This window comes from Euleptes europaea, chromosome 5 (genome assembly GCF_029931775.1).
Source record: "Euleptes europaea isolate rEulEur1 chromosome 5, rEulEur1.hap1, whole genome shotgun sequence".
NCBI classification, from domain to species: Eukaryota; Metazoa; Chordata; class Lepidosauria; order Squamata; family Sphaerodactylidae; genus Euleptes; species Euleptes europaea.
Window position 1 is genome coordinate 60,663,291 of NC_079316.1, and position 22,434 is coordinate 60,685,724.

General features: G+C 40.3%; 1 protein-coding gene across 2 annotated transcripts in view; it reads right to left on the reverse strand.

Annotated features, from left to right (window-relative positions):
* Nucleotides 1-6,191: 6,191 nt before the first annotated feature.
* The window catches only part of GPAM (glycerol-3-phosphate acyltransferase, mitochondrial), a 36,200-nt gene continuing 19,957 nt past the window's right edge, over nucleotides 6,192-22,434 (reverse strand). The window contains exons 9-20 of one of the 2 annotated variants that reach the window (XM_056849589.1): nucleotides 21,080-21,292; nucleotides 20,416-20,529; nucleotides 19,481-19,566; nucleotides 18,255-18,370; nucleotides 16,681-16,751; nucleotides 14,349-14,613; nucleotides 13,447-13,589; nucleotides 11,654-11,731; nucleotides 8,153-8,290; nucleotides 7,149-7,338; nucleotides 6,977-7,035; nucleotides 6,192-6,629 (exon numbers count right to left, since the gene is read on the reverse strand). In XM_056849589.1, coding sequence (XP_056705567.1) covers nucleotides 6,513-6,629; nucleotides 6,977-7,035; nucleotides 7,149-7,338; nucleotides 8,153-8,290; nucleotides 11,654-11,731; nucleotides 13,447-13,589; nucleotides 14,349-14,613; nucleotides 16,681-16,751; nucleotides 18,255-18,370; nucleotides 19,481-19,566; nucleotides 20,416-20,529; nucleotides 21,080-21,292 — 1,590 coding nt within the window. In that variant the 3' untranslated portion in view covers nucleotides 6,192-6,512. Of the gene's footprint in view, nucleotides 6,630-6,976; nucleotides 7,036-7,148; nucleotides 7,339-8,152; nucleotides 8,294-11,653; nucleotides 11,732-13,446; nucleotides 13,590-14,348; nucleotides 14,614-16,680; nucleotides 16,752-18,254; nucleotides 18,371-19,480; nucleotides 19,567-20,415; nucleotides 20,530-21,079; nucleotides 21,293-22,434 lie in introns of both variants that reach the window. The other variant, XM_056849588.1, reaches the window with a different exon arrangement.

Consider the following 22,434-nt stretch of genomic DNA (forward strand, 5'->3'; position numbering starts at 1 on the left):
GTTGCACTCACACTGTACTGAATGATTCACAAAGTTACTTAGAAAATTATTGGTGACTGTGGTCTGTACTACTGTGCATAGCTTGCTGAAACTAGAATCCTACTGCAGAATTTTGCATCATTTAATGTGTCATGCTAATACTTATGCTTCAGTTTGTTTTTAGACTGCTGGTTAATTCTACAACCCAGATCCTATTGCATTGTTTATTGAATGTCTGTCCCATCCATCGATTGTATTGGCTCACTGTGTGTAGTTCGCCTTGAGTCCAAATGAAAAAGGTGGGCTATAAACAACGTAAATGAAAATAAAAACCTTTCACCTTATGCCCTTGCCAATTGCTATGAATACAATTTCAGGCAGGCCCTTCTCATCAAGCATTGATAGTTATGCCACTGCCACTACAAGTTGCAGATTTACAAGTGCCTTTTCCCCCCTTCCTACCACACCTTGAGGATCTAATGCTACCATTCATATTATTTAGTAAATGCTTAATTAGCATATAGCTCGGTATGCTACCACTATGCTTTTCTTTTTTCCCCCCCAAGCCAAACGATATCCAGCTTTATTAAAGGTACTTTTCATAAAACAATCAATGGAATTCAGGCAGGACTATGCTTTTCATACGGTATCATGGCATCCTTAGTACTTCTCAGAATAAAAGATCTGCAATGGTACCACAGGATAGCTCCTCCTCCACTGAGAAACTAAAGTCAAAGCCAGCTTAATAAAATATTGTAAGCAAAATTGAATTACACAAAGGCTGAAAGATTAAAAGGTGTTTAATTTGACATCTTGACTTTAAGTAGAATTGGAAGGCGCACGGCATTTACACAGAACTCAACCTACCAGTGCAGCAACCTGTCAATAAAAATTAGGTTTGACACAAGCCATTGGCAGTATCTAAGTCTCCATCCCCTAATTAATGTGATGAGTATCTGTAGGGTGTTTATGTAGCCAAAGGCTTCCAAGGCAAAGTTGATGAAAGCTGACTTTTTTCCATTTAGGAAAAAAAAGGAAAATCATAGGTTGCCCTTATTTATGATCACTATATACGTGTTAGGTTTCCCGTAAGGCAGCCTTCAAAGGTTATCTCACTTCTGACATCTGAACTTGATACATAGTAATGTAATGCAAGAACCTTCCAAAAATAGTTTGAAGGGGAAAAAATCTGCATGTCAGTCACAAGGGACATTTTGAGTCCACAGACTTTCTGGCTGAGCTTGTTATGTGCATTGCCATCTCCCCACACAGAGATGCAACTCTTATAACTCCCCTAAGGAATTTTTTAAAATTAAATATCTAAAGCAGCTCAAGGAAACTGCCAGCATCTCATCTTCTCCTTTACCCCTGGGCCCAGGGTTGTAAAGGTTTTTTTTTAAAAAAATTATTGTTTGAGCTTAAAGGCATTCAATACTAGTTTCACACGAACAAATCTTTCTGCAGTATGTTTTCCTTACAAGTACCCAGTGTAAACAATTCCTGGAATTTAGAGTGGTAGCAACAGATATTCAACATAAACCCCCAAATCGTGTGTTTTGTCAGCCATTGTAGCAAGCAGAGGGATCAACATGTTGGACCCTCATGCAACATCATTATGGAAGAGAAATGCAATTAATTTGTTTTGCTGATCATAGTACAATATTAATTATAACATGGGGATGACAAGTTGCCAGTGGCTTGTGTCAAACCTAATTTTTATTGACAAGTTGCTGCACTGGTAGGCTGAGTTCTGTGTAAATGCCGTGTGTCTTCCAATTCTACTTAAAGTCAAGATGTCAAATTAAACACCTTTTAATCTTTCAGACTTTGTGTAATTCAGTTATGCTTACAATATCTTCACTGGGCATTATGACTTAAGGTTAGAATTTCTGCTTGCATTGGTACCCACTTGTGCTAAGTTAAATTTATTGCATCCTCAATTGTGTTCCCACTTGCACAAGATGTTGTGCAACCAGTTTCTGGGCACTATAACAAAGGGAGAAAACTGCTAAGATCCTATGCAAGTAGAACTGCACTAAGTCCATTTATTTTTCCATTCGTGCGTTGATAGATCCAAGCTAGTACAGGTTGAATATCCCTTATCTGGAATGCTTGGACCAGAAATGCTTTGTATTTTGGGTGTTTCCGTATATTGGAATATTTGCATATACATAATGAGGTGTCTTGGGGATAGGACCCAAGTCTAAACACGAAGTTCATGTACGTATTATTTGTTTTATATACACTTTATAGCCCGAATGTAATTTTAAACATTATAAAAATAATTTTGTATACATTGAACTATCAGAAAGCAAAGGTGAGAGAGGCTTGGTGCGCTGCTGAAGGTCTGTAATGCCTGCATGTCGGCTCAAAACATCCGGTTTTCAGGTCATTCCGGTTTTTGGATGTCCGGTTAAGGGATACTCAACCTTTATCTGAATTGATCATCTCTGTCTGCTCTCTCCTACTTGAACTCACTTTTTAAAATTTGAATGCTATCTGGAAATTCTACTAATTCTTCTCTTGTTCAAGTACACAGCATGGCAGATTTTCATCAGATTCAGACTGCAGGCAATGCTCTTCTCTGGCCTGTTTATGCCAACCTCAATACTTCATTGACTAGTAGAGAAGCAGTATAGTGTTAAAAAACCAGTCTGACATGCAAATATCAATGAAAGAATTTATCCTTACATTCTCTTTCAACCAAGTTGTCAACAATTTTGGAGGATGGTGGGGGAGAAAGGCTGCCACCCAACAATTCTGACTCCATGGAGCCTCTCTTTTGTATAGATGCTTTATATTTTATCAGCAATTTCATGCATTTGTAGTTACCAAAGCTACAAAGCAGTCCCAGACTGACAGTACATTAAAGGAAAGGAAATCAGATGCAGAGCCCTAACTTCTACACCATATTACTAACTTTGTTTCAGATATTTGTTCCTGGAAATCTTGCCTTGTATTCTAAGTCACGTTAATTCTTTTTTGGTCCCGTGTTAGGAATCAAAGCATAACATCTTCCTTTCACTCAGTAGTTAGAAGCTGAGCATGACTAGGAAGAAGCTCTTTTTTGTCTTCTACTTGGCTAACAAACATCTGTGAGCCATAGGGAACGTTAAAGAAATAAAAGCCATCCTGCAATAGTCAGCAATCATAGACTGCCTAAGTATTATGGAAGGAGATTCATTATCTATATTTAATAAATGAGGATGAGCTTCTCATCAGAAAAGGATACAGCAGTCTTTGGTTGTAGAAATTAAAGAATAAGATCTATTCGTGAACAAGGGTGAACTGATTTTTCCCTTTCATCAGAGAAGCACTATAGCGTGGTATAGTGGTTAAGAGTGGCGGACTCTAAACTGGAGAACCAGGTATGATTCCCCACTCTTCCACATGCAGCCTGTTGGATGACTTTGGGCCAGTCACAGTTCTCTCAGAAATCTCTTTGCCCCATCTACCTCACAAGGTGCCTGTCGTGGGGTGGGGGGGAGGAAGGTGATTGTAAGCCACTTTGAGACTCCTTAAGATAGAGAAAAATGGGGTATAAAAAACAACTCCTTCTCTTCTACATTTCTGTTCAATAAAGGTCTGCTGGAGTGAGTGTGTTTCAGACGCAGAAAATTTTCAGGCAGTGATGCAGAATTGTACTTTACATTGTAAACTCTCTAAAGACACAAACATATTAGAACAAAAGCATTTTAAATTGTTTATTAAAATAAAATTACTGTGCAGCTCTGTGCTTCTTACAAGAGATACAGAAGATGCTAAACAGTCAAAGAAATGTATTAATATTTTTCAAGACAGTGCCTTGGTTCACAGGCAGAGATACAGAGCAGCTCCAATATTTGTAGTTCTTTCCACAACTTCCATTGTCAAAAATGTCATGCTAATACTTTTTTAAAAAATTGCACAGGCAAATTGGTTAATTTCTAAAGGATTTAGGAATAGAAATACCACAATAAACTGTTATTCAAAACTGTTACTGTGACAGGATATCTGTGTTTCCATTGGTAAGCAAAGCTATCCATTCCCAGAAGATAGGGGAGGGGAGAATTCCACACACAAGCCAAGAAGTATAGTTCGCAGCCATGTAAGTGGAATGTTCATTATTACACTACTTAGATAAGTAAATCAGATTTAGATATATAGTGTATTATTCTAGATCCAGAAGTTGCTGAACCATATCTTTTGAAAATTGAAAACTACAACCTTGTCTTGCAACTATCAGGAAAAAAATGCTGACAGTTTAATAACAAACCCAGAAAGGCAAAAAACCCATTTAGTAGTAGAGCTCTGTGCTTTGCCTTAATGGAAAAGCAAAAGCAGCTCACATGCAACTAGCTGCATATCCAATGCCATGACACAGATGGACGCCTCTTCCTGTCCCCTGCACAACATTCACAGCTTGACATTTCCGCACATGCAAAGGCTCTCCGCTTACAAGAAATGTACATTTAAAAGCATCCTCACTCCAAAAACGTACAGTATACTGCACATAACAACATTAATTCAGTAGTGCACTGCTGCACCCTGAGACACAAAACATTTTAATAAAGTAATAAATTATGTTCATTAATGACAAACTAGCAATTACTTGCTGGTGTCCCAACCAAGTCCCAGACCCTCATTTCTTTAACAGTAGACAGTGTTTTTATTAAAATTAGTCAAGCATCATCAGTAATATATTGCTTGCTTCATTTTTTTCAATACACACTTTTCATTCTAGCATACATTAAACACTTACCAATTATCTGGAAAGACAAAGGGAAGTTATTTATTTGCAAGCACCTACCAATCTGTCCTAAAATGAAAGACATCAGCAACCTTCACACATTGCTATTAAGAGAATACATTCAAATTTAATAAATAGTGCACATTAGCAAGAATGAGATATAATTACTGCATGTAGTAGCTACCAGACAGTATTAGAACAGAGTTCATATCAGCTGCTACTCTGCTGGAAATTATGAAAGCACAAACTAATTAATTCAGGTTCTCTTCCTGATTCTGTCACTGATATGATGCAACTTTGGTTCAGAAATTCATCTTAAAATGTTTCAAAGCACCTATTTAGAGAAGGGAAACATGCATAGCAGTTTCTCTTAGAGGGATCTACGTGAGAATACTGACAAACATTGCAACCCATTAATTGCTTTTATCTAGAAACAGAGTTATAAAAATACTACTTTAACAAATATGGAATAAAACACACAATTGTGGATTAAATACACAAACTGTGTACATGAGCTCCATGCTGGAGTGAATACACACTGCATTTCTAATTTGGGCTACTTAAAAAACAAAGCTCAAATCAATTTTCATATGAAATTTTTCCAACCTTCAGCTGAAAGGAAAGGAGATCATTGAGAGATTTTTCTAACACTGCAGCAGTTTAAAAGTTTCTTTGATTGATAAGGCAGGAAAGGAAAAATATCCCATTTTTCTTAAGAACTAATGCCATGCTTATTGCTTTAGCTAACATCAAATGTGCGAACCTGCAGATCTCACAGTATAATCCAAAAAGCATATACTCTGGAATAATTACGGATTGCCCAGGTATTAGTGCTTGAAAACAATCCTAAAAATTTATATTTTGTCATAAAAATGTATCTTGTGTGCTTGCTTGCAAGACATTTATGATAAAGAATGACCCTCCACCCAATATTAGTCAAAAATAGCGTGGCAATTCTTCCAACACCCCAACTTAAATATAAAGAGTTTAAACTGTAATTCACTTCAGAAAATGAAAGGCCAAGAACAAGCAAAATGACTGATTTGCACCTGAAAACAGGTTGGTTTCAAGTATCTTAGCAGTTCTGATAAAAAATTCTAGTGGTCCAGGCGTTTAATGCAATAATGTATTACTTCTCTGTTCCAACTGGGGAGACCTTAATATAACTCTCATTCTCCCACAGTAAGAGGACTATGTGTGGTCAATTATTATTATTCAATTGATCTTTAATCAGATACATGGCATTTACTCTATTGTTTTTATTTAATATGTTGCCATAGTAATCAGCATAAGAAAATATTACATTTTTTGCTTACTGCATTAAATTCTCTTTTAAGCCTTTTATTTGCAATAATGAATAGAAGGGGTTGTTCCTACTGTCAAGACTTTTGCAAACTTCCCAAATTATGCTGATCTTTTCCATGATAATGAAAACCACAATATTAATGACAGATTGCTGGTAAATGTTTGTGCATTTGTCACAGTCATTAGTCTTGATGTAATACTCATACTGTAAAAATGTAACATTTTGATACAGGTTATTGTAAAAACTAGCAATTTTGCTTTTTTTGCAAACATGGCTATTATTTGCATTCAAAATCTGTAAGTATTTAATTGTGTTACCAAGTTGTATAGGTCCAGACATGCATATGTACGAAGGCACTTGTCTTCCAGTGACTTGGATCAGATAAGGCCTTACCAAAAATGGCACTGTATTATACTATGGAAGCAGCAAAAGCTCTGAGGTTTTGGGTCACATTCTCCAAGTCTGACATTCTGAATGGCAGAATTCAACAGATGTGTTCTACAGAACAACAAAACCCAGAATGAATTCCAGTAGTTTTTGCCGATGACAATGAGGTAGGAAAGTGCTGCTTAGTTCCAGAATAGAGTCTTGCTTCTGCTTTGTCTCCTTAAACACCTAAAAGGAAAAAGGGTGAATTTGCAGTCAGCTTCCAGCAACAATATTTATTTGAAGTCATCCAGAGACTTAAATTCCACTCTCATTCTAAAAGTCAGTTCCCGTGTTCTCTTAGCCTGCTGTTTTCCATTCACAAGTGTCATACACTTTTTGAATGAGGTTTAGTGGCTGACCGATCTAGACCACAGCAACGTTTATAACTGGTAAGGGTTCTGTAATGCACAGTTATCATGCAAGTTGCTACCCAAATATGAGCACACAGCCATTTTCCTTTGACAAGGTTTAGACCTATACTTTGATATTAAAATTCTCAAGGACTAAGTCACTATACATAAGGAAATTCTTACCCCCATGTCCTTGAAGACTTTCACTGCATTCTTTGCAAGGCAATAGGTGGCACTCTCAGCTGTGAACACACAGGGAAAGTGAAGAAAAGAACACATTTCTGGTCATATTTAGAAGCTCTGATAAGTCAATGTTTAAACATGGGCAAGGCTTTTTACACAAAGTATGACATACCATATACTGCAACATTTTTTTCAGTCCTGGTTATTAAGTATTTGTGTAATTTTTGCAGATATTCAGATTCCCTGACAGGGCAACTGAAATTATGAATAAAGATGGCTGCAGAACTATACGCTTCTAATAAAGGCCCCAGTAGCTTCTGCAGGAAGGTAATGTACTGCTGGTGTTCCTGTGATTGGCTCACCTATGTAAAAATCAGCAGAGAAACCAAAAGCAGCAGTTAATCATTTACAACAACAGAAGAGCAAGCATGATACATTACTGGCAGGAACTAAAAATTATGGACAGAACAGATAGCTTAGCAAGACACAGGAACTATCTTCACCTGCTTCACAGGAACAATCTTCACCTGCATGGAAAAGCAGGCATTCCCCACTCCTCACTCACATTGCTTCAGTGACAGCCTGAACCACAGACTGCAGAATACATCCTCCAGCCAGTCTTCTTATAAAGCACCAAGACTCACTGCACTATGAGCAACAGCAGGGCTGGGGGAAAGCAGAGCCACGACCACCCTAGCTCACCTTGCAGCTACTGTCTAGACACCAATGACCTCAGACACCAGCAATAGAGCAGCTGCAGGTGAATATACACATCTCAGTTATTTCACAGACAAGCTAGCCCTATATACATAAGATAGTCAAAAGATCTTATTTCAGTAGAAAGATTCACATTAGTCAATGTAGATGTGTATGCATTTGATCGATTTTTTAAAAAATCAACTATCAGTTACTCACAGACTTTACCCAGAGAAGTATCAATTTAAACAGGATGACAAATTAAAGTAAATTGAATGCTTGCACAAATCTGAGATGCCTATCTGCTCACGGTGGGCACAAAATACTTCAATGTAAGAGGCAAGCTCAAAAACACTCTCTAAAGATCATATATGACCTTTGAGTCTCAACTTCAGGTTTTCTTCCGGCCATTCCCTTGTGTACACCTATAAAAAATGGAACAGCCAAGAGCCACAGCTGCTCCTACAAAATATGCAATACCTTCAAGTAACAATCCCGCTGCTCTTCACCGAAATCACTGTCCTCATCCTCCTCGTCGCTCCTCCAAGATAATGGTCCTGGGAGTTTCTTCTCCCAGTGTTGTTCTGCAAGGCTAGAAACAATTTCCTCTTGGTCATCCTGCTTAATAACAAAATATAAAGCAGTAAGAACTAGGCAACCACCAAGACCTACTGTATTCCACATTTATTCTAATTTTGCACCACAATCAGTACACACCTGCAAAGCTGCACGATCAAGCCCCTTCTATCAGGAGAGGTGTCCCTGCAAGCTAGTTACTTTGAAATCTAGGTTATGCCTGTGATAGCTGGACTTTGGTAGCGGTTGGATCTCTGGAATTGTGAGCTGAAACTCTGTTGACGTTGGAACCTGTCACGGTGCGGTTGAAAGGATGGAGTGACTCCCAGAGACTTTGCTATCTGGCGGTCTTTCTTGATATTGGTAAGAAATTCCGTGGTGCTGGCTGCAAACAATAAATCTCCTTTGAATGGTAGGTCCTCTACCTGAGACCTGGTGTCCAAACGTAGCACCGTAGTGCGTAGCCAGGCGTGGCGTCTTAAAGTTATGGCGGCTGCCATGGTCGTGGCTACGATTTCAGCTGAATGTTTCCCTGCACTGATCTCCTGCTTGGAGAGGCGAGTCGCTTCTGATTGCAGTAATTTCAAGGCCGATCTCGATTTATCGGGAAGTAAGTCAATATGGGGGCCGGACTTCTCCCACAGGAATAGTTGATAGCCACCCATAATCGTCTGGTAGTTGGCAATTCTAAAGTTTAGGGCAGCAGAGGTATAGATTCTTCTGCCCAATTGGTCCAGACGCCTACTTTCCTTGTCTGCAGGGGTGGAGTGCTGACCCTGCCTCATTCTGGTTTGCATCTCTCCCGTAACAATAGAAGACGGGGGTGGATGTTTCTTCCAGACAGACTTAGAGATGTCGGCTAGGCCTTTTAAGATTGGAAAGGCGGCAATACCCGGAGAGTCAGGGTAAAGGCGGCTCAGAATCTTATCCTTAGGTTTGTTGTCCAAGGTAGAGATGTTGATGTCAAGAGCCTCAGCCATCCGGATCATTTGTTCAGTTCATAATTTCTGATCTTCGGAGGGAGACACTGACTCTAAGTCTCCGACCAGCATATCTGGGGAAGGTTCAGAAACCCCTTCAGAGCTTTCAGCGGACTCCCTGGTTTCGGATTCATCGTGGTCAGAGTCAACTCTGGGGCTTCTTTGGGTTAGGGGAGTGAAAGGTGAAGGAAGCTGCGGGGTCTGTAGAACTACTGGTCTTCCTTGAATGTTAAGCTGGCGAAATCTGCAAAATTCTATCCAGTCCTTGACCAGCTCAGGTGAAATAACTGGCTGAGTTGAGGAAGTGGATGGCTGGGGTTCCTTCCTCGGATCCAAAGGAGTCGGATCCGAGAGGATCGGATCCGGAGGGTTCGGATCCGTGAGGGTCGGATCCGACAATAAAAGCGGTCCTCTAATGGTTCTAGCTCGATGTCCGAGAAACACTGCAGCGGAGAGCCCGAGTGGAAAGAGGGTGTCCTTGGTACTTGTGGAGGAAACAGACGGGATGGTGCTGGATCCCAGGATTTCCGAGTCAAGGTGATCACTTTGGTAGAGGAGCCGGATCCGGTGTGCTTCTCCTTATGCTTGGTCTTATGCTTGTGTTTCTTCGGTGCATGGGTCGGATCCGAAGAGCTCGGATCCGAATTGGATCCAGGGTTCGGTTCCTAACGGACGGATCGCGTATCACCGGGTGTCCTGGAGCCGGCTGACGGGAAGGGGCCGTCAGGGTCTTTCTCCATAATTCTGTATTCAGGCGGTTAGCCCTCGCATTTCGAGCTCGGGTTGAGAAGCCTTGGCAGATGGAACACTTTGAGACTTTATGACCTTCGCCCAGGCAGATTAAGCAAAGCTCGTGCTGATCCGTGTGTGGGATCTTAGTAGAGCATTTGGGGCATAGCTTGAAAGGGGTCTTAGGGGCCATCACGGCCCTCAGCATGCGGCCAAGGGGACTGGGGCACAGAGGATATCTTCTCTCTGGGCTTATCCTTGTTAGACGTTAATATTGAAGCGGGCTGGCTAGGCGGACCTAAGCGGCAGCTCCGGTAGAGAAATAAACTCACAGTCAAGGAAAATTCTTGAAGATTTAGAGGAAGGTAGGTAATCGCTCCAATCTTGGCGGCGGCAAAAAAGGAACTGAGGAGGGAGGGGATGCCCTGCCCGGAAGCACGCGGGGGATTTCGGCGCGAAGGCCGGCCCCGTCTGCTAGGGGGAGGGGCATCCCCATTATGAGGTCTAAGGCTAGTAAAAGTTTCCAGAGGCAGGCCTGCGCGCAGGCGCAGTCCCACATGTGGGGCTGCACCGAAGACGGAAGATGAACTTGCCCTTTTCACTATGCCTTCAGTGATTAAGAGTAGGCATTTGTTATTGCTGCTTTGCTTATTTTGATGTAGTGTTTTGATCATCCTGATGTTACTGCTATTTTGCTATGTTACTGGTTTTGAACTATTTTCAGATTCGATTTCTTTAATGTGTTTTTATAGCAGCCAGAAGTTCGGGGAATTGTTACAGTGAAATGTGGTCTATAATTATAGTCTATAAAGTAAATAAAATTGGGTCTTGGTGACCAAATGAGAACACAGTGTTTTCACCTCAAAATATTTTCCCACCCCCTCCCCCAATCTGTCTATGAAAGAACCATGTGTGCTGTTGAATGAGAGCAAGATTTTAGAATAGAAAAAAAAATGAACCAGTACTGAAGCTAACAGTGCCTTCTACAGGATCACTTCTTGTCTTCATTACAATGTCTCACAATGAAGATTGACTGGACTACTTTGAAGAAAAAGAATGTTGCACATAAAGGTCATGCTACAGCTTAAATGGAAAAGAGTCAAGTGGTTCAAGATATGTGACTGCCAGATCTGAACGTAAAAGTTACCGGACAAGTGCTTTGATCTGGGTCTAAGCAAAATTCAAATTCAACACCACAGGGTTGGAGCCAATATTTCCACTCCAATAATGTTGAAACTTTGCTTCAACAGAAAAAACATTCTGCTTATGTAAGAACCATGCACCACCAGGACATAGTCCATTGTAGCAGAACGAAAATGTTGGCTGCAACCCACACTATTTACTTGTTTCTTCAAAACAACACAAAGTACTAATTTTGCAAATGAATTCATTGCTCAAAAAGTGGGCTAAGACTTAGAATGGCATACACTATTACCACCAGCTTAACTGTGGGTAGGGTTAGCCAACTTTAGGTGGTGGTTGGCTATCTCCTGCTATTGCAATGGATCTCCAGCTGATAAGAGATCTGTTCATCTGGAGAAAATGGCCGCTTTGGCAATTGGACTCTATAGCATTGAAGTCCCTCCCCCTCTCCAAACCCCGCCCTCCTCAGGTTCCTACCTAGTTAGGCAAGAGAAGACAAAAAGGCAAGATATTAATACAACAAATATTCAAAAATGCACCACCACCATCTTACCTCTGCCACCAAAAGAATACCATATTGTATGAACCGCTCAACAGCTTCATGGCACACTTGACATAGCAGCTGGCAGGGCTGAACAGAAGAATAAGTCAAATTAATCACTTATGGTGGTTCCTCCTCTTCTGCTTATCCCCTGGAACTAATTTCTGCCCTCTAAGAATATCCCCGCCACTCTTAATGGCAGTCTTGCAATTTGGTTGCTCAAGGAGAGTAAAAATTGCCCCCAAGCGGCCAGGCAGAGAAAACTTTGAGAACGACCCTTCTTCAGCCTGTCCTTCTGTCCCAAATTATGAACAATGCAATCTATGAGAAAGCTAATTAACTCTTTTTGTGAGTGAACTCCCTAAGTTTATTTGCAAAGCTGTTTACCAGCTTGTCTTTTATTCCTTTTCTAGTGTTTTCACATTTCATAAAATGAGGGACAGTTGCATTGCAATGTGGCTGTATTCAAAAAGCAGGAAAGGGGTCTAAAAAGCAATTGACTGAGAAGGGGAATGAAAACCTGCACTGGAAAGCCCACGCTGCCATTGTGCCAAGGTAGCCACAGACCAGGAAGGTGGACAGGTAGAGACAGGAATGGGATGCCTTCCTGGCTTTGAGTGTTTGTTTTTATCTACCAAATAGTTATGCTTGGGCAGGATATGTTTTCTTGGTCATTGTTAATCATATATCCACTTTGAAATAAACCTTTTTGAACACAGGATACACCATATGTAGAGGTGGTGGGCTAGATGAGACTGGCTTGTTGAATGTTCATTCTGTGCTTCATATCTGAATACATATTACTGTCTACAGCCACCCTCCCCTACCTTAGATGCTAGTCTGACACTCTTGACCACAATGACACAACAACCACCCCACAAAAGAGTTTCAGAATACGAACTGGGAGGCCTGAGTTCAAATTCCCACTCATCTGTTGAAGCTCACTGGGTGACTGCACCAGTCACCCATTCTCAGCCTAACCTGCCTCACAGGATTGTTATAAGAACAAAGTGGAGGAGAGGAAAATTATATAAGCTGCTTTTGGTCCCCTTTGTGAATAATGACAGGATATAAACAAAGTAAATAAAAAATAAATGTAGCTGAAGATGATGAGGCAGATAAAAGGAGAGAGGGCAGCAGGGAAAGAGGAGAGGATATGTGGACTGGCAGGAGGAAATGAGAAATTGTGTGGAAACTGGAACATGGGAAAATGAGGTTTCCTCCTCAAGTCCTTGCAGGTTCCCCACCATGCAACTTAGCCAGAGTTTTCTTGGGGACAGGCCACTAGGGATATGAACGAGGGAAAGCTGAAGACACAGGGGCATATAATGGTAGGTTGGTTGGCAGGTGTGAAGGAAAAGGAAGCAAAAGAAGAGAAGAGGCTATGGGAACTTTCATGAAAGGGAAAAAGAAAACAGTGAGGGGGATGAGATGCACCCCATAAATCAGGTTAACCAATGGAGAGGGGGAAATCAACACAATAATATTCTGAGGGACACAACAGTTGCTACTATATTAAAACCATCTCTTAAGCTCCAGTTTTCAAAAATTTCCCTAATTCTACTAGCCTTTCATTATGGTATGTGGTATACAGCAAAAAACATACGATTGTGACCTTGCTCACAATCAGTACTTTCATATTTCTTCTCTTCTTTGCTTTCCTCCTCATTTCCATCTTTGGACTTCTAACATACTTAAGAATCTAAATACATCTAGCTTTGCTTTTCAGTGGTTTAATTCAATATAAATAGCACACAATAGTAACAGTACAGCATTTACATGATGTGACCCCTCCCAAAACCTACCAATGAAACAGTGCCTTCATTAGAAAGCAAATAACATAAGCTCGCAGCTTTGCGGACCAATTGTTCCTGACTAATCATATTAGGGGAAATTCCATTGACGCCATTTCTATGTCTTCTATTCTGTATTGCATGGAGACTGCAAGCTGGAGCAAAAAGAACACAAGAATAGTTACTTCAAAACAATCTTTCCACCAAAGTTTAGTGCAAAGAATCTGTACATGACACCACATGAAAAGTAATTCCACTTCTGCAACATAACTGAAATAACCAACAAAGGCAAAAAGTAAATGGTAAAATTAAATTGTACAGTAGTAAGAAACAAATTTGAAAAGTTAGGTAGATCTATTCAAAACTTTACCAAAAAACAACAACAACCCTGCAAGGCAATAAAGCAGGGGTTCCCAACCTTTTTGAACCTGTGGTCACATTTGGAATTCTGACATGACATAGTGGGCGCAGCAACAAAATGGCTACCACAAAATGGTTGCCATGTGAGGCAGAACCAGCCCACAAAATGATTGCCACAGCTTAACTTCAGTAATACAGTGTAGATCCTTGTACGGGGGGGGGGGGGGGGCAGCTGCTTTCAAAGCAACATTTTTTACAAATTCTGCCCAGCCAATCAAATTCCAATAGTCAATCTGAAACACTGCTGGGCTGAGGCCTATCTGGCCTCACCCACTTCCTAAAACACTTAGCAGGTGCCAGAAAAAAATGTCGCAGGAAACCATGGCACCCACAGGCACCACACTGCGGTCACCTGCAATAAAGTGCCTTTCCAATGAGGTTTAAATTGTTACTTTTGTGGCAACAGGCACTAGAATATAATTGATAATCTGGTGGTATCAACCAGAAAAAGGTTAATGTACAGCTAGCCATATCAGTTTGCTTTCAGAACATACCGATGATTGCCTCTTTGAAGAAGACGTGCAATACCCCATTGCTGTAGAAGCTTAGTTCAAAGACAGCAGGAACAGATGTGCTGGGAGTGATGAAGAACTCATTATTCCGGCTGGTGTTTGTGATAGTAATACAGTTCCCCAACAGATGAATCGCATGCATGACTACATCTTCAGAATTCCCTGAAAATCCCAAATCATAGTCCCGAGCCAAGACCTCCTCCTTCATGGAGAAGAAATCTTCTACCAGCTTGGAAAGATCAATTCCCTGAAGAAAAGTAGTAAGATATAAAATATCAATTTTGTACAAATCATTAGCTATGGAAAACTCCATTATCCAAATCCTAACTTCTGAAATAGTTTCACTTGTAGCCTGAGCAAGTTCATATAAACAGTACACATTTTGATATTTTGAACATCCCCAAGATAATTCAAAATAATTTAAGACATACTGTTCAGTTGATGTGTTGATAGTCCCCAAACTGTATAAAGTTGGCATTGTCCTAAATACAAATACAAAGGAGTTGGCAGAGTGGTTTTGGGGGCCTTTCCTTTCCTAAGCAGCTTGCTATCTAAAAAATTTTCCCTGAGAGAGCCTCACAAGCAAAGTATGCCACAGGATAAGCAAGGGGGGGGGGGTCGGGTAAAATCATCTCCTTGTTCTGCTTTGCAGAAGAGGGTGGAGGCAGAGACTTTACCCAACTGTCCTTCATTGCTGCAGTCTCCAATTGCAGGGCTCTCTTGATCTTCAGAGAGGATTTTTCAGGACAAATGGAAGACAGGGGAAGGCAGGGGAAAATCTATCCTGCTAAATACTTCTGCAACCTTTTCCTGTGTATGTATTAAACCAGGGGTCCCCAATGCAGTGCCCTTGGGTACCATGGCGCCTGCCAAGCGTTGTTGGGAAGAGGGTGGGGCCATGTGGGGCTTTGGCCCAGCAAGGCTTCTGATTGGCCTTTGAAGAGTTGATTGATTGTGCAAGTTTTTAAAAACATTGCTTTGACAGCAACTGCCACCACAGCAAATATCTACGTTGCGTGAGTGAAGTGAAGTTGCAGCAACCATGCTGTGTCCGGATTCCAAAGGTGCCCACAGGCTGAAAAAAGTTGGGGACCCCTGCATTAAATGCTTTTCCCCCTGAGAATATTTTACATTAATAAATTATGATGTTGTCCTTTTTCACTGCATGAGACTATCTTAAAATCCTAATATTTAGCAAAGTCACTTTGTTCTATTTGAAAATCCAAGCTGCCTCCAGCTTAATAAATCACTACACCTTAGCTGCTTACTATAATTCCCAGACGTAACCAATACAAGGGCCTAAGAAGAAGGTCTGAAGCACATCCAATTACATTTGTGAACCCACTTTTTGAATTGTTTAAGAACCAATGCTTGAATCAATATGGCAGGCTCTACTGACCAAGACCATGACCAAGCCATTTATTTCAGTAGGGCTTCCACTGGTGCAGAATTTGTTTTACTCTGTATATCTGAGCCTTAATGTTAGTGGCTGCTTCTGTGTAAATGGAAAGGAGACAGTATTTTTTCAACTAAAAAAACTTGTTTTTCCAACCCTAGTACAATCCTAGTCAGTTACACCCTTCTAAGCCAGTTAATTCCATTTTGTAACCCATGCTACAATTCATTTTTCCTTACAGTCTCTCTATAGGGAAAGGTGGGGAGATCAGATTACAAGGACTAGTGTACCATGTAACCAAGTGGAACAAGCTGCTTAGATGAACATCTACTTAATTCCATAGCAACTGCAATAATGATGTAGATGTTTTTTCCTTGGTTTAAAAAGCATATCTATTTAAAATATTTTATCTCAATCCAAAGAAAGATCTGAAGTACCACATGAAATCTATTTTTAAATGTTAATAAAAAGAAAGTTAAGTCCAACCTGATCAGAACATCACCCTTCCTCCAATCTCCATAAACAAAAGCTAGCCAGAACATTTTTTTAAAAAAATCACTAACATATTTCCTCCCCAATATATTCACTTATTTATATCTATATTCATTTGGGGATTATAGTCATGATGTTCATGCAGTATGTTATGTGCACGGTATGGGTAGGTTCTAGATTAACTTGATCTTTGTTGAATCTTGAACAAAGTTCAGTTATGTTAAGATCTATTCCTAACAATCTACATTTGCAGTCAGCTTGCATCAGGTGTGACTGGGGGTGTACATTTCATTCCTATAACCCAAGAAACAAGTACAAAACAATACGGATTGCATGAGCACAGAAACACTCTCTCAGCGTTGCTGGCATTTTGCAAGCCCACAGCAAAGAGGGTTTCTGGTGAATGCAGAAGCGCAGCAGCCTTACCTGCCTGTGTCGGTAGAGCAGCAAACAGGCAACAATATGTGTAGACATCACAGCACATGACTTGTTAGCAGCTAAAAGCAAACAAATAAAATCAAGCTATTCTGGCGCTTTGTCATGCAAATGAAATGCTTAGAAGGCAACTGGAAACAAAATATTAGCCACTCATTCATTAAGGAGAAAAATATTTGGCTACCTTACTCCAAAAGAGCTTCACATTTTCAACAGAATGGTGTGTTTAAGTATTTGTTCAGTTATGTTCAGAAAGAAACATTTTTACTAATGTGAACTGGGGCATTTAACTATTTTAGAATCCCTGTACACAATACTGGCGCTATTGATCTGCATATCATTTCTTAATGTGTTAAATAAAACCATATTACTGATAAAAACACTACTATTGACATTTGCAGCAGATTCCCCATCCTGGGGGAACAAGGATTTTTTTTTAATACTCTCAACACTACAGCTGTTGCTGCCACTGAGTTATGCTAAAAGGTTATTTATTCAGAAAGCAAAAAAATGTGATTAGATAAATGATACAGCAGCTTCAATTTTGGTACTTTTTTAAAACAAGGTTCCGGAAAAATACCTGAGCAAACGGCTTTGACTTAGATTATAATATTCATTAATGATGACCAAAAGTTCTTCTGATGGTGAGGTGGGGAGATTTTCACCAATCCCCCCCTCCCGCTACCCGCTGGTAAGTCCTTAACAAATTGCGATAAAGGAAGCAAAGTGCTAGGCTGGCTGTATGCAACACCAGGGTAGAGCAGAGCACTGAGGGTGAATCCTTGCAGGATCCTGGCCAGCGGGCAGAAGCCACCTCAGGAACTCTAGCACCTGTTGACAATACCGCTGGACTCATCCCGGCCGACTTAAAATGGAGCCTGAAAAGACAGCCTTGCTGGATCAACCAGTTTGCAAGGCCACAACCCTTGCCTGCTAGATCTGGCTCCAGACCCTGTTTACTTCTGTGCTCCAGACCCTGCCTGCTCCTGAAGCCCAGACCCTGCTAACTGGCCACCTGCATATTAACTCCTGATTCCAGCTGAAGCTTAAGAACATAAACTAAAAGGTTTTAATTGAATGTGAATAAATGTCAAATTAATTGTTACTGTTTTGAATGTTATTATCTTCCTTAGCAGGCTATACAAACCAATATTCTGAATAATGCTGGAGCACAGAATAGCTTGATTTATATAGGGTAGGGTGCACTGGGGATAGGTTTATGGAACCAAGGGGGGGGTGGCCTGAAAAAGTTTGGGAACCACTGATGTAGTACATTTGAGTGAAACAATTATGTCTATCCACAAATGACCTATGGCCTACCTTACATCTTGTTATACAGAAGACATTAAACAGCTATAGCTAGGCAAGTTACCACTCACCCCAAAACCATAAAATACAGGAAATGATATAACTCCAGCTAAGAAGCTATTCTAGAACAATACCCTTCCACGTGAAAATTTATTTTGAGAAGAAAGGGATGGTGTGTGGGAAGAGCAAATCCTTGCCACATATAAAGCTCAATGAGGCTGAGAAGATACTGTGTCAGAAGTGTATCAAATACTTACTGAACATTATGTGCTCTGCCAAGTTAGCTATTAATTGTCTTCTCAAAGACTCACAGGTTACATCCCTGGAATCAGCAACGGTATCTTCTGTACCTTCTTCTACTACACAATTAGGCCTAGAAAAACATTAAGAATAACACACAAGCTACTACTTAAACTTCTAAGATAAAAATCTTATGGTTCTTACTTAATTTAAGTAGCCACTTTCCCCTTCATCTGGTGTTGGCAGAAACATCTGGTAAATTTATTACGTTATTAAAAGATGCATTATAAGATGCATTTCAGATGCATAAGTTAAACAGGTCTTGTACTGTAAACTTCTTGGAAGAGGGTCTTCCTAGGAACCGCATTTGAGTTGAACTGAGCCTTCTGGTGCAAGGTACAGGCAACAAATAAATAAATATCACATAATACTACAGAGATGATTTGGAATACACAGGGATAATTGCACTCTGACACTCCTCCGGTCCTTGGTTCAGGGTCCACTATGGTGAGAATGGGGAAATGCATTTGGAACCTTGCCTAGAAATGGGAGAGTACAATGAGCAAAAATTTGGAAAGTCAGTCAGTTGCAAGGTAACCTTTGGCTCGGTGGTAGAACACATGCTGAAGTCCCCGATTCTATCCTCAGCATTTCTGGTTAAAGAATCTCAGATGTTGCGAAAGACCTTTCTTGGATCATTACCCTCTCTCCACAGTCTCAACCATGTAGCTAGATAGGCCAATTTTCTTCCTTGAAGTATCTCAACAGAATTTTAAACTGGTAAGTTCATGAAAAGTTACTGCGAAATTTGCTTTAATTCAGTATGTTAAGGCACTTTAGCAGTTGTCAAATACTGGTAGGAGCCCCGTGGCGCAGAGTGTTAAGCTGCAGTACTGCAGTCAAAAGCTCTGCTCACGACCTGAGTTCGATCCCGACGGAAGTCGGTTTCAGGTAGCCGGCTCAAGGTTGACTCAGCCTTCCATCCTTCCGAGGTCGGTAATATGAGTACCCAGCTTGCTGGGGGTAAAGGGAAGATGACTGGGGAAGGCACTGGCAAACCACCCCGTAAACAAAAGTCTGCCTAGAAAACGTCGGGATGTGACGTCTCCCCATGGGTCAGGAATGACCCAGTGCTTGCACAGGGGACCTTTACCTTTTACCAAATACTGGTACATTTGACAAAATACTATTTAATAAAAATATCACTTTAGTACTGCTAGAAATCCCCCAATTATGTACCTACCTTGAAGGTAGTACAGCTGGTAACAGAGTTTGCGCCAAAGAATGGGGAACAGGCACAGGTTTCTGGCTTTGACCATCTAAATATTCCTGTAAATATACACAATTATTCGTATACTCTTTGTGGAATCTTAAATGAGGTGTTGAACAGCTAACTCACTAACCAAGTAGCCTTGAGAGAATACCGTAACCAACCAATATGGAGAACCAGCAAATGCCACTAGAATAGGAAAATATATATAACGTATTTAACACCTACACAAAATATTACAAGTAACTGATGCAGAAGGTGCAGCAACACTTTAATGTTCTCTATGGAGTCATCTTGCACTGATGGTAGATAGGCTGCTACGTAAAGAGGAACACTGGAGAGCCAGTGTGGTGCAGTGGTTAAGAGTGTAGGACTAATATCTGGAAGACCCAGGTTCCAATTCCCACTTGTGCCATGGAAGCTCCTTGGGCCAGTCACACTCTTTCAGCCTAACCTACCTCACACTGTTGTTACAGGACAAAACGGAGGAGAGGAGAATGATTTCAGTTGCTTTGGGTCCCCCCAACTGGGGAGAAAGACAGGGTACAAATGAATAAAATAAAACGAATAAACAAAATAACACTAAAATAAAATGAATAAACAAAATAACACAAAAAAAGAGACAGCATATTTACCAAGATCCTAAACATACAAGTTCTAGGTTTTATAACTACTAGATGGTCAGTATTGTCAGCTCTGACCACAGTCACACGTTTGAATATGATGGACCTAATCTAAGACCCTCTTTATTCTCTCATATACATGACTGCTTCAACTGGTCAGATGGGGCTACTGTTTGAGGAAAGGATTCTGGGATCACTGGACAAATGATCCACCCACAAGGGGGATGATATTTTCACAAGAAAATCTGACGTTAACAGTACAGACTTCTAGAGAAGATGACTTACTTTTAAGGAAAATGGCTGTGCAAAATCTACTCGAACACATCCATAATTCTTCCGTAGCATCCGGAAGACTCCTCTGGCTACACTCCACAGGCTTTCATTCTTCTTGGGCTTTCCCTACAAAACATCAAAAAGCAACAGTCCCAATGACAAAGCAAATTACATTTAATATTAAAATGAAATACAAACCATACGAGCACATTCTAAAATTCTACCACCATACTATCATATACAGCTTGTGACTATTTTGTAATATTGGTGGAAAGTGCTGTCAAGTCACAGCCAATATCCAGCGACCCTTCAAGGAGTTTCCAAAGCAAGAGACGTTCAGAGATGGTTTGCTATTGCCTGCCTCTGGGTAGCAACCTTGGACTTCATGAGTGGTCTTTCATCTAAGTACTAACCAGGGCTGACCTTGCTTAACTTCCAAGATCTGATAAGATAGGGCTAACCTGGGCCTTCAAGGTCAGGGTATTTTGTCATACTAGGCATTTATTTGGATATTTAGAGTACTTTATCCTTAATAATGATTTAAATGTCACTTTTCCTTACATTCTTGTTACAAATGAAATTCAGATTGTATTTCAAAAACACATTATTGCCAAAACTGTTTTCAGCGAAAGCACTCAAAGATCAAAACAAATAATAGCATTCCAGACTCTCTTACCAGTTGTTCACTATTATAATGTCCTTCTATTATTCTATCATAGGATATCCCCACTGGTATAATTAGTATATCAGGAGCAGCATTTGAATAAAGAGCATCCACCACCACAGATAATAAGCCTGCTCTCGCATAGGATGCCTTTCCACTCCGAGATCGTGTGCCTTCCAGGAATATCTCTAGGAACTGCTGCTGTCGAAGTAACTCTTGGACATGCTAGAAGAGTGGACAACAACAAAATTGGACACAAGTTCTATATAAATGTCTATCCTTCTTTCTTTGCCTTAAGAGTTTTAAACTACACACGAAAGCAACAAGATAATTAAAACTAAAGTTAAATCAGCCCACACAAGTATAATGCCCAAGAGAGAAACTATAAACCCATTAGACACTGCTGGATTGAAGGGGATCATCAAAAAGTCTGACTGAATTTGGTGCACGGGTTCATATAGGGACAGGTAATTCATCAGGACTTACTCATTCCAGTAGAAAAAGAAAAAAAATACTTATCTGTTCTTACCATCACTAAGCTAGATCAGTTCTTTGGATGAAATATGAATCCATACCTCATATTTATTTAAGTTTACAATGCTGTGTAACACACATACATTCCACAAAGGGGAAAAAAACTAGGATTGCAGATCACTAATTTCTAGATTTTTGGTCTTCATTCTCTTGGAAAATCATTTTGTTGTGGGAAATAAATTAATACATAAACCCTTTAAACTTGTTTGTGGGAACGGAAATATGATTTCTAGAAAAATACTTAGTAAAATAAGCTTAGATTAGGATAGGGTAATTTTAATACAATACACGAATTGAATTAGCTTTTGGGGGGTTATACAAAGACAGATCACTGGTAAAGCAAGACCACAGGTGTCCTTAAGCTGTTGCAGTATAATTATGTATACTCCCTACCCAACAGCATCAGCTGTACTTTTTAGACCACATATGATAAAGCTCAGGACCAACCAGATCTGTAGCTAGAGCATGCACATCACACGTACTCTGCAAGTCATTGGTGACTTATCAGTTACCAGGTTCTATTCAAGGTACTGGTCATAACCTACAAAGCCTTTCAGAGCCTTGGACCCGCAGGACTGCCTCTTCTACTATACTCTAATGTGTGAGCTTTGCTCATTTGAGCAAAACCTTCTCAAGGCATCATCCTGCCCATACACATGCATTCTCTGTTGTGGCTCCCCAACTTGTACAACAGCCTATGTGAGGCCAGGAAGGCTCCAAAGTTCTATCATTTTGTAGAATGTGCAAAATGAAAACGTTCAGGAGAACATTTCTGTACATATCGCTTTTCCTCTACTGCATTATCTTCTACCTTTGTAATCTACTTTTTGCAT